This window comes from Rhinichthys klamathensis, unplaced genomic scaffold (genome assembly GCF_029890125.1).
Source record: "Rhinichthys klamathensis goyatoka isolate OS25496 unplaced genomic scaffold, OSU_Roscu_1.1 h1tg000395l_1, whole genome shotgun sequence".
Taxonomy (NCBI): domain Eukaryota; kingdom Metazoa; phylum Chordata; class Actinopteri; order Cypriniformes; family Leuciscidae; genus Rhinichthys; species Rhinichthys klamathensis.
This window is the reverse complement of record NW_026606897.1, coordinates 2,716,431-2,728,895: the sequence shown is the minus strand read 5'-3', so window position 1 is coordinate 2,728,895 and position 12,465 is coordinate 2,716,431. Positions and strand designations below refer to the sequence as shown.

Here is a 12,465-nt window from a genome sequence, read left to right as displayed (position 1 = left end):
TTTATTCATTCATTTATTAATCGCGGCACTGCACGTGTGCAAGGTATTTTCCAATCCAGTTGAAAATAGTTGGATTCAAGCGTTTACATGCTTAATATTTTTCTTGTTGAGGCCGCCTTTATCTCCACTTATCCTAATATTACAGTGTAGTTTCTTTCTGCTATAGGAAATATCAAAAGCAATGTTCAGCGTCTAAGATCTCAACAAAGGGAAGCTGTGCTGTTTTTCCTTTCTTTCTTCTTTTGTACAGTTTAGAACCAAATGACTCAGATCAGGGGGAAATGTGATCACAGATAAGCAGACCTTCAGATGTTCTGATAAGAGATCCAGGATGACCTTAGTACCGTTTCTCCTCCACACTGTTTACGGCTGCTCTGAGTCAAGCCCGGTATTGTTGCATTAGCACAAATACACTGACAGTGCTGGTTTATGAGTGTGTCACTGAGGAGACTGACTTTTACTGCTGTTTACACGAGACATGGAGACAGTGGAGGAAGGACAGTTGGGAGTCCTGGGATCAAGAAAGGATAATGCATCTGCTGGCTGCCTCCCTACACAGCAGGAGACAGAGCGAGGGACTCAGTTCTGTTTAAGTAGTAAGGTCATGTACAGATCAGTGGTATACTTCAGGCGAAGTTGACTTTTTCTCTGCGTGACTCACATGGAGCCATGCAAAGACAGATGTAAATGAGTAGTAGAGAAGGCATCTTGTATCATTGAGATTTTTGCATGCATGCATATCAGTTGCAATCAGAAAGCATTTTCAAGACATTTCCTTTATTATCATTTTTTATTTCTCACATTTGTAGTGAATACATGTTATTATATGGCTCTGGAATACATTCTATTTGGTGGTCAGTCAGGCAGAAATATGTTTTATATAATAAACTAACTGTATAATTCAAATTCATTCATTTATTTACTCATGCATTCATGCAATTATCTTGTTATTGAACAGTCAGCAATTATTGGCTGTTATTGCAAAATAAACCCTTTCGGTGGATTCAAGATCTCGAACTTATCTGAAAGGCCATAAACATGTCTTTAACTTTGGGTGGGACCAAATCAATTTTTTGGATTGGGAGCAGGATCACAAATGTAATGGTCCTTTTTATTTAAAGTCAGGATGAAGTCAAAGTTGCAATAGTATTTTCTTCCCTATTGTGACGTATATCCGAGTAAAGCAGCTTCTCGAACAAGGAAAAATGTAAGAAGGGACTTGATTTGGTCCATGGGGAATTGATTATTAGAGCATTGAATGATTGTGGTTTGATGTCTTGTGAGAGACAGAGAAAAGCGTCATCAGAGGCGAGATGTCGCTGCAAGAGGGAGGGAAGCTATTTTGATTAAAGATTAAGGGCACATGAATTTTTAAAAAACAATGATTTGCATGGATACATAATTTATAATAAATACTGTAATCCATAAAAAAATAAGAATTGTCCATTTTGATTTTGAGGTGAATTTAATTATATTATTAAAAATTATTATTATTAAATTAAAGCATTTAAAGTGTTTTAAGGAAATAAAGAAAATTTATTGTAAAGTAATCAATTTTTTTGTATTTGTAAATAATATTGTTATTTTAAAATATGCTTACATTCCAATACTCGCAATCAAATCCGTAAAATTTTCTTGTCTTGTCAATTTCAATTACAAATTGCATGAATCACACAAATTATATATTTTCAATTCAAAACAGCGAAATGAGAATTTGCATCACTTATTATTTTGATCATTTAACATTTCTTTTGTAACAGTTGTCAAAAATTAAATGTTTAGCTTCTTACCTCACACTTTTTCACTGTAAAAACTGAAGCGATGTGCTGGAATTCATGTTTTGCTTCTCTGAAAGCCTGTCTTTGATTTGATTGGCCATCTCAAACAGTTTTTACGTTAACGAGTGCTGTTTTTGTCATCCTAACAACATACAGAGCAGTGGATAATCGAGTACAACAGTACATCACCAATATCACACATTGAGAGAGACAGCAATTTGGCCATATCTGATTATTGGAAGGGGACTTGTCACCCTCAATGCTTACAGTCCCCCCCAACCTCGCCACGTACATTATATTAACCGATAATATGTGACTACTCTATAGTCAAGGTTTTTAGCAAATTCATCTAAAAAATTATAACCTTTTCTCATTCCAGAGCCAGGTGGCAGAGAAGGGCCGAGAACTCAGGGAGCTGAAGGACAGTCTTTTTGCGTTGACCAAAGAAAAAGAGAAACTGGAGGGGGTGCGTGCTTTTGTTTTCATTTTCTGTAGGCCTCTGCCAATCTAAAAATGCAGTTGTTTTGCTTGCTTGTTGTTTTATTCTCAGGATCTGGTTTGGGTTTAACATATCTCTCTAATTGGGCCAGCAGTGCAAGTGAGTCCTTATTTTCCATTCAATTACCCCGGACCACAGAGAGGGACGCGTAGTCGAGGTATAACACAAAACTCGACGCTCGAGAAGCAAAATGGCCCAATTTGAGGTTCAGACTAAATGAAATTGGCGCCTGTCGAAGACTTCAATAAAAGGCAGAGCTCTGCCTCCCTTTGAACAGGCAGAGGAGTTTTAATGAAGGGCCTAATTAAACTGTTTGTGTGAGGGTGGCGAGTTTCTCTACGCCACTGCCGCTGCTCACTGTGGTGAGTGATGTATTGTCTGGACTCAAAGATAGAGGGAAGAAGGAAGAGAAGGGTGGAAAAATGGGACCTGACTCTCAATTATTGTCAATACATCATGCCTGGCCTCAAATTAGACTTTGCTTTCAGTTTTGTCCCTTTTAGGCCAATTTCACCCGGTTCAGATTTTAATTTGCATTAAAGTTTCAATTGGAATGTGTGGATCAGGTAATTAGCTATTGATTTCAGTCATTGTTTTTGAAGCCAACCAAAACTTAACAGCCGTGGTGTTCCCTGTGTCCCTTCAGGAGTTGCAAAGGAGTGTGAGCAGGGAAGAAGAACACGGAAAGAAAGATGGCAGTCTGGACGTGCAGTCGGTTTTCTTGCAGTACCCGATGCCGTACCCTCTAGACGACCCATCTCCTCTGCTGGTGCCCCAGCGTCCCACTGATCTGATGTTTGGGAACCCATACTCTTCTACTGATTCCAGGGGTATATAAGATATTATCTCATCATTTGTTCACTTTAAATAAGGGATAACATTTATAAATGAAGGAAGACACATCAGTGAGCGCACCATAGAATGTAAGCCTGGTTGCGAGATTATTATTTTTTTGCGGGCAAAATCCAGCCGTTTCAATGGGAACCTATGCAATTGACAATTCTGCATGAGAGCGAAAGATTTCCCCGTGCAGATTTTGTCATGTGGATTTGCAGCGTTGACCAATATAAATCTGCCTAGTTTGAAAGTGACTTTAATATTGCTGAACTTTATATCACTACACTATGGCTGACTGTAGACAACGGAGCTTTTTTTGCCTGAGATATCTCACCAAAATTTCGCTAATATGACTAAACCTTAAGGCATATATTTTGCCACTAATCTTAATCGTTTAATAGAGTGCAACGGTTGGGTTCCGGAAGGAAAATCTCCATTCATTTTCTCCATAAGGAAATTGATTAAAGACAGACCTACTGTGAGCTACGAGGTTGTTAATCTATGGTATTTGCTTCTTCTGGAACTACATTACCCATGATACTGTAAAGAAAATGACACCAATCAGAGTCGAAAAAATCAACATGCTTCAAAATAGCTTTTTAGCTCCGCCCACTCCCATGAAGCACTGCGAATGACCTAATCGGGTCGATCTCCCTATGGTCTCATACTACTGAAATATTTGTATATATTAGGGGTGTAACGGTTCACAAAATTCACGGTTTGGTTCGATACGATACACTTGTGTCACGGTTCGGTACGTTTTCGATACAGCAAAAAGTTTCCTTGATTTAATTTTTTTAATTATATTTTTATTAAAACTAACATCATAAAGTATGATATTTTTTTACTTTGAGCAATGATGGAGCTATACTTGACTTTTCTTAGGAGCATATAAAACAAAACAGCTCCTTGGACAAAATGAAATGTAATATTGTAGTAGTTATAAACAAAGGTTTATTTTAGTTCAGATTAACATTTGAGGGCAGCAATTGTATTCATAATGTCAAAATAAAACCGACATAATGTTACTTGAAAGCATTATAGCCTACTATTCCTGCCAAACGTCCATGGTTACAGTTAGTAGTGTTACTACAGTAAATCCATGGTGAATGTTGCTGATCTGTGGACACTGGATAGTTCATTCATGACACAATGTTTCTTCCTGGTTTTCACGTCAGCGCTGTTTGATCCGTTAATAACGGAGAAATGTGAATGTTTCTCACTAGATCTCGCAGCGATGTTATTACTTCAGTGGTGAATTAAATTTTTTTCTTTACTGGATGTCGCTGTGTAGTAACAGTGCTGATGATTAAGATCGGCTCGCGCTGCATTGGTCCAAACTGATAAACGGTCCGTCAACCACACATTAACGAGTAGCTCAGTTTCGTTCCACTTACATTACATTTGCCATTTGATGTTGGGCAATGTTGTGGTCACGCCAGCGTCTCTTATTATGAGCGCGCTTGCGACGCGCCTACATTTGAAATAACGAAATTTTGGTCGGCAGGAAAAATGGTCCAACGAACCGTTCGGTTTAAAAATGCGTACCGAAAACCGAACCGAAAGCCTCGTACCGAACGGTTCAATACGAATACGTGTATCGTTACACCCCTAGTATATAAATATATATATATATATATATATGCATATTTTGAAATAAACTTATAATATTTTGTTTTTATACATGTAATCAACATTTGTAAATGAGTAGTTTTATATTTCTCCATCGGTTTTAGTTTGATTATGGTGTTTTCAAGGCTTCATGGGATTGTAGTTCTTTCCCTCACTAAAACCGTTAAGTACACATTCTTGTACCTTTGTCTTTTTGTCTGATTTTCAAAACCTGTTTTGCTTCAAATCAAAGTTTGTATTGTTGTGATTCACCCCGTAGCTGATTGGCTTGGTTCATGGCTTATATCTCTTTAACAAAAATCCCTACGGGAGAAATGAATGGAAAAAGTACTTCCGGAACCAGCGCCGCTTAAAAAGGGGGCATGAACTGTTGCACTCTATTGTTTTAAATAAAAATTTTAATGACACTGACACCTAGAATTGCTATGTACTATTTTTTTTTTATAAATGCCATTTGGTTTGAAATTTTGTATCAGATATAATGACCGTAAAACATGCGTGACCTAAGGCTTTAAATACTGTTTATGGCCACTGTACATGCTTATACTGTATTTGTTCGAGCTAGGGGGTTTTCTCGAGGTATAAATCTAGATATTAAGGCATTAAAACGTTTCCTTTCCGGACAGATGGAGCCGATGGAGAGTTCTCTGATGACCAGATGCCCCGACTGCCCCCAGTTGGGCCCCCATCCTGGGACAGCAATGTGGTGTGCATACAGCCCGCCCGTAACCTCAGTCGCCCTGATGGACTGGAGGAACCAGAGGAGCCGCAGACTACTGTGAGTTCATTAGGGCTTCCTCCACGTTCAGCCGTTAGAAGTGATATAGAGGCGGGATTAAGGTTTTAATCAAGTCAGAACTGCGGATGGGTTTAAATTCTTCCCAAATCTCTGTCTTTCTTTTATCTGCGCTTCTCTCTCCACTGCGCTGGCCTCCGGCTGGGCTTAGCTAAGCTGGCATTATTAAAGCCCTGGTAACCCAGAGCAGACCCATTAAGGAAGTGCTCACCCTCGCAACTAATTGAGCTCATTAGCCTTGCTTGGATAATGGTGGATATAGCTTCAGTCAGTTACTGTAAAACAGTCACTTTTCATCTGAACTGACTTGAGGCCTATTCACACCAAGTTTGATGTGACTGAAATATACAAAAGTATTAAAAATGTTCACAAACCATTTTAAACACAAACACAAAGCATACTTTTTTAAATGGATAGTTGACTCAAAAATGAAAATTAACATCATTACCAAGCCTGTATGACTGACTTTCTTCTGCATACAGTATATATTCCATTCCTTAAAGCTGTAGTCCAAACCTTGTTTTTGTCTTATCCTGAATCACTACAGTATAGTAAGTGTTCATATTCAGACTATTTTAGACTGGATCGGGTGCTACCACTGCACATATCCCAGCACCTGCGTGACTCGTCATAGACATAAACAGAGAGAAGTATCTCAGGCTACAATGTTCTTCTGCAAGATGCATGCAGTTCTGTTTATTAACCGCTTGAGCGCCAAAAGTTACGGACTGCAGCTTTAAATCCTGAGTAAAGTGTTCAATATTTATGTGATGCTGCTCTGGGGTGTGTTTCCTACTCAATGACACAACTCGCTGGTTAACCATATAGTATGATGCATTGTTTGAGAAATTAACTAGCTAGTCATGACTATTTCCCAAAACTGTAGTGACATGGTCATACCACAATATAGGACTGTCATTAATGATGTCACACGCAGGCGGTGGAGTAATAACGTCTGTTAATTAATTGATTCTTGATCGCAATTCATGATTATTTTTTTTATTTAGACCAACAACAGAAAGCCATTAATAAAAAAAATCACATTAACAAGCAGTATATCATTTGCAGAGACTTTACTCCTGTATGCAAGTGGTTCATTCAGTCAGCAGCTTTACCTGTCATTTCTATGGCATCTTAGGACTTTGCACTATTTTACATATTTATATACTTTGCACTATTTTATAAGTAGGGCTGCACGTTATATCAAAATTATTGAAATATTGCAAGTGTAAATGACTCGCGATTATTACTGAATAATTTTAAATAGGCCTACTCTAAATAGTTCATAAAAGTCAAAGTTTTAGTACAACGCAGATAGCAGAGAATCGACTGGACACATGACTGTGACATGCTTAATGTTAATAAGAGTTAAGCACAATAAGCCGCAAAGAACTCAATGCTGTATTCTTGCGCACAGAAAGCTGTCGTTAATAACACTGCCTCTCGAACAGCACGCGGCCCCGAATACAGTTCTCGTCCGCATGGCCAAATACACACAAAATTATGCCGTAACGATAGAACTTCCGACCATATTTGGCTAACGATGCTTTTAGGAAACACATCCAGTCCGTTAACTAATACACTACAATTTCCTCCAACGTAATTGCACATATATAGAGACCAACAAGATTCCTCGCAATATTAATCATTCACAGTGAATTGTCTAATATAGGTTTTTAGGTGTTTTACGACTCCTGCTTTTGCTGACAGGAAATGTTTTTCTTCTCTCCCCAGCCAACTAATGATCAGCCTACAGCCACTGACCCTGCAGAATTCCTCAATGATGGACAGATACCGTTCTGCTTTGAACCCAGGTAAAGAACACACACACAAACCTCACGGCTGTTACCTATCATGTGGTTGAGCTTTGGTTGTGGTGTGAATGTGCGTTAGCTCAACGGCCCACCCACAACGCCTTCACACAGATGTTGTTTTACTGCCGTTTACTCTCCTGTTGGTCCAGCACCAACTTATTCACAATTTGTGTTCTACGTCTTTTGTTTTGTGTTTTTATCAGCCTGCTTTCACCCAGTTTAATGTTATTCCTCTCTCTTGCAGTGGGGAGCAGAAGCGCTGTCCACTGTGTGAAGTCATCTTCCCTCCTCATTACGACCAGTCGAAGTTTGAGGAGCACGTGGAGAGCCACTGGAAGATCTGCCCCATGTGCAGCGAACAGTTCCCTCTCGACTGCGACCAGCAGCTCTTCGAGAAGCATGTCCTCACCCACTTCGACAGTAACGTCCTCAACTTCTAGTCGGGGAAACAGTATGCTTGCCTCCACTTCCCATTCACATTTGTGTTGCAGTTAACAGCCACTTTAAACAGCATGTTTAGCTTTGAGCATTCATCTGTAGAGAACTGATTCTTTATTTAAACACAGTCAAGGTGAAGGTTGGATACTGTTAATGAATTCCAAATGAATGGGTGGCGTTTTAGGGTCTTTTATTTGTGTCCATTTTAGTTGGGGATCAATTTTGTCTATAGGACTGTACTGTTTGTTGTAGCTCACTTTAACGCCTCTCATATCAAGTTGGCAGGGCAGGTGGAGAAGAATACTTTAGGAACACTGAGCAAATGTCATAATAAAGCATTCTGTTGCGAACCGTCCCCAGGTTCAATAGTGTAAAAGTCAGGTATCACCTACTATACTCTGTGCAAGGCAGAGCACAGCTTTTTCTGTCAGGGCATATATGTGACCAGCTAAGAGGGTGATTCTATATTATAAAATTATTTTAGAATAAGCTTTTAAAGATAAACCTTGATAATCACGTTATTTGAGTTAGCGTTTTTTCCTTTATCTATTTAAGTCACTTATTTTAATTGAGTTCCATGCTCACATTTCCTCTGCACTGAAATCACAAACCTCTTTTTTTGTTGTTCCATTTCTTTAGTTAAATGCATTTGGTCTCTTACTGTGTGAGTGTGTCTTACATCTAAACTAATAAAGATTTACTTAAGCAATATTTATTCTGGTCATGTGGAGTTATCATTTAAAATATTTACCTTGGCTTATAAAACTGCATTGTAAAACTTGATTTTGAGGATTATCAGTAATAAAAAACACATTTATTATTAATCAAAAAAACAATTAGAATATATTTATAACAGTAGTATTAGTATTAGTATTATTGGAAAGTTTTATAGGAACATAGTACAATTTTAAATAACTACTTTTTGGGAACTTAAGTTTTTGGAAGTTGTCCCACCAGAACTTTGACAATATTGTTAAGACAAAAAAACAAAATTAATACTGGTTACAAAACGTTATCATTATTATTATTGAATACTCATACTAAATGGGTTCCATAAAAACAGTGTAAAAGTGGCCTGAAACAGCTGAATTATTATCTTTTACTCTGTTACATATATAATTATAATTATAAACCCTTATACACAACTGTATACACACACACTCATATATATATATATATATATATACACACACGTACATATACAAATATATACACTGAACAAAATTATAAACACAACATTTTGTTTTTGCCCCCATTTTTCATGAGCTGAACTCATTTTTCTATGTACACAAAAGGCCTATTTCTCTCAAATATTGTTCACAAATCTGTCTAAATCTGTGTTAGTGAGCACTTCTCCTTTGATGAGATAATCCATCCACCTCACAGGTGTGGCATATCAAGATGCTGTTTAGACAGCATGATTATTGCACAGGTGTGCCTTAGGCTGGCCACAATAAAAGGCCACTCTAAAATGTGCCGTTTTACTGTATTGGGGGGTCCGGGTGAGGGGGTCCGAAAACCAGTCAGTATCTGGTGTGACCACCATCCTTCACATAGAGTTGATCAGGTTGTTGATTGTGGCCTGTGAAATGTTGGTCCACTCCTCTTCAATGGCTGTGCAAAGTTGCTGGATATTGGCAGGACCTGGAACATGCTGTCGTATACGCCGATCCAGAGCATCCCAAACATGCTCAATTGGTGACATGTCCGGTGAGTATGCTGGCCATGCAAGAACTGGGATGTTTTCAGCTTCCAGGAATTGTGTACAGATCCTTGCAACATGGGGCCGTGCATTATCATGCTGCAACATGAGGTGATGGTCGTGGATGAAGGGCACAACAATGGGCCTCAGGATCTCGTCACGGTATCTCTGTGCATTCAAAATGCCATCAATATAATGCACCTGTGTTCGTTGTCCAGAACATACACCTGCCCATACCATAACCCCACCGCCACCATGGGCCACTCGATATAAATACACGCTGTCTGCCCTGTACAGTGAAAACCCGGATTCATCCGTGAAGAGAACACCTCTCCAAAGTGCCAGACGCCATTGAATGTGAGCATTTGCCCACTCAAGTCGGTTACAGCGACGAACTGCAGTCAGGTCGAGACCCCGATGAGGACGACGAGCATGCAGATGAGCTTCCCTGAGACGGTTTCTGACAGTTTGTGCAGAAATTCTTTGGTTATGCAAACCCATTTTTGCAGCAGCTGTCCAGGTGGCTGGTCTCAGACGATCTTGGAGGTGAAGATGCTGGATGTGGAGGTCCTGGGCTGGTGTGGTTACACGTGGTCTGCGGTTGTGAGGCCGGTTGGATGTACTGCCAAATTCTCTGAAACCCCTTTGGAGATGGCTTATGGTAGAGAAATGAACATTCAGTTCACGGGCAACAGCTCTGGCGGAAATTCCTGCAGTCAGCATCCCAATTGGACGCTCCCTTAAAACTTGCGACATTTGTGGCATTGTGCCTTTTATTGTGGCCAGCCTAAGGCACACCTGTGCAATAATCATGCTGTCTAATCAGCATCTTGATATGCCACACCTGTGAGGTGAATGGATTATCTCGGCAAAGGAGAAGTGCTCACTAACACAGATTTAGACAGATTTGTGAACAATATTTGAGAGAAATAGGCCTTTTGTGTACATAGAAAAAGTCTTAGATCTTTGAGTTCAGCTCATGAAAAATGGGGGCAAAAACAAGTGTTGCGTTTATAATTTTGTTCAGTATATATATATATATATATATATATGTGGCAAGCAGGACGAGGTCGAGGGACGTGAGAGAACTGTGCGAGGTCGGTGGCGTGATTAATGATGAATGACACCTGTGAGACGCACCGGTCTCGTATCTCTCACGGAGGAGCGGAAGCATGAGGAGCGACGACTGTGAAGATCGAGAGAGGAACAGGCCTGAACTTATGTTGTGTTTTGTTTTATTAAATGCGACAGCAGTCGTCCGTGAGGGGCTGCTGTCTTTTACTTTCGTTTTGTATTTGTTTTATTTTATTAAACTTGTGAAATGTTCACCGGTTCCCGCCTCCTTCTTCCCATAACATCTGAACTGCGTTACAATATATATAAAATGTAATGTGTGCATGTGTATAATATATATTAAATCCACATTTTAAGCTTGATATTTAAAAAAATCCTAGAGGGAATAAATGACAAAGAAAAGTCATTAAACAGATCAAAGGCCATTTTAATATTTAAAATGTAACCATGTTTACATTTACGAAGCAGCTTCTTTTTTTTTTTTTTTTTTTTGAATTTTGTTGCAGAAAATGTCACCAGTTCCAAAACAACCCCTGGTGTCTGACTTCATTACATGTAGGAACATTGTTGTCCAGAAACTTAAGAAAATATAATTTAAATCACTCACATTGAGACAATACATTAAGTACACAATATATCAAATACTTCCCTCTATACTGGCAGTGTAATACTGTTACAAAGTTGCATCTAAACCGACACTGCAATTCCAACAACATTAACGTCCATGCAGTGATGTCATAATGAGTGATTGGCAGGCCCTGATCTGGCTGTGATCGCTGTGAAGTCCAAAAGCAAATCAAATCAAGTACCTTTCCGATTCAAGGTTCGAGAATCTTTGGGTTGGCTGGAACTATACATCTTCCCAATGAAAGGTCACACGGACAACACCAGAGACGAGCCAGAATCAGGGTCAACAGACAATCTGAATCACTTGGCTACACATATACTGTACTGGAATGCTGTGGTGTACCACAATTCAAGGCAACCAGTTTCAATAATCTCACAACTAACAAGCACACTGGAGGTATAGCAAAAGAATGAATTCCCTTAGCTAGAAAGAAAAAGAAGAAAAACCTTAGAAGCAGAAACCTCCAAAGTGCCATATTAGTCCTTTGAATTTCGCAGCTGATTTGCAGACAACATTCTGCAGCATCAGACTTCTTGGCAATACAAAATGCCCTAAACAGGTTGGCAACTGGTCACTACAAAGTGCTTTATGTTCTTCACCAGATCTCCTAAAGATCACTGTGGAGTTCTAGAACGCTCTAGAACACTCCGGCCACAGCGGACCCGGGAAGCGTGTAACAGCTTACTCTAAAATACTATCGAAGTCGGGCAGGATTATGGTTGTGAAATGCTGGTGATTTGTCACCTGAGAGTCATTTGGTGCTTTTCTGAGATTAACCGAAAAACTGCACATCCATAATCAATCCATCTCTGAAGTTTGGATGAAAATATACAAAATCAAACTTAGGAAATAAAGTATAGAATCTAGATCTGACTATGAACACTTATAGAATATAGCATATATACACAATCTGTAGCTATGAATGTTGCTTATATAGGGGTAGATATCGTTACATTACAAACATTTAGACTTTTCAAGGCTTTCCTATCTTACGGTTTCTCACAAAGTCACCGACGTCACGTCAAATCCTTGTCTTCCGTTCGGTGTGAGGCTGGTAATCTAGTCGCGATCATCTCCTTTCCAAACATATCGTCAGTCTTTTACAATAAGCACCTTGCATAAAAAAGAAAGAAACAAGGAAAATAAAAAGAATAATAGCGAATGTGCAAAAATAGCAATAGAAATAATACAAAATGAACAAAAAAGTAAAAGCATGCAATTCAGAGTGTAGTGTTTTGAAAGGATTGGTTGGATCAAATCCTCCTCA

General features: G+C 39.1%; 1 protein-coding gene across 4 annotated transcripts in view; it reads left to right on the top strand.

The window, feature by feature from the left end:
* Positions 1-8,506, top strand: part of tax1bp1b (Tax1 (human T-cell leukemia virus type I) binding protein 1b) — a 36,351-nt gene extending 27,845 nt beyond the window's left edge. For 3 of the 4 annotated variants that reach the window (XM_056234406.1, XM_056234404.1, XM_056234403.1), the window contains 5 exons: positions 2,158-2,244; positions 2,924-3,107; positions 5,373-5,524; positions 7,277-7,356; positions 7,601-8,506. In XM_056234406.1, coding sequence (XP_056090381.1) covers positions 2,158-2,244; positions 2,924-3,107; positions 5,373-5,524; positions 7,277-7,356; positions 7,601-7,796 — 699 coding nt within the window. In that variant the 3' untranslated portion in view covers positions 7,797-8,506. The remainder of the gene's footprint in view (positions 1-2,157; positions 2,245-2,923; positions 3,108-5,372; positions 5,525-7,276; positions 7,357-7,600) is intronic. The other variant, XM_056234405.1, reaches the window with a different exon arrangement.
* The last annotated feature ends 3,959 nt before the right edge of the window (positions 8,507-12,465 follow it).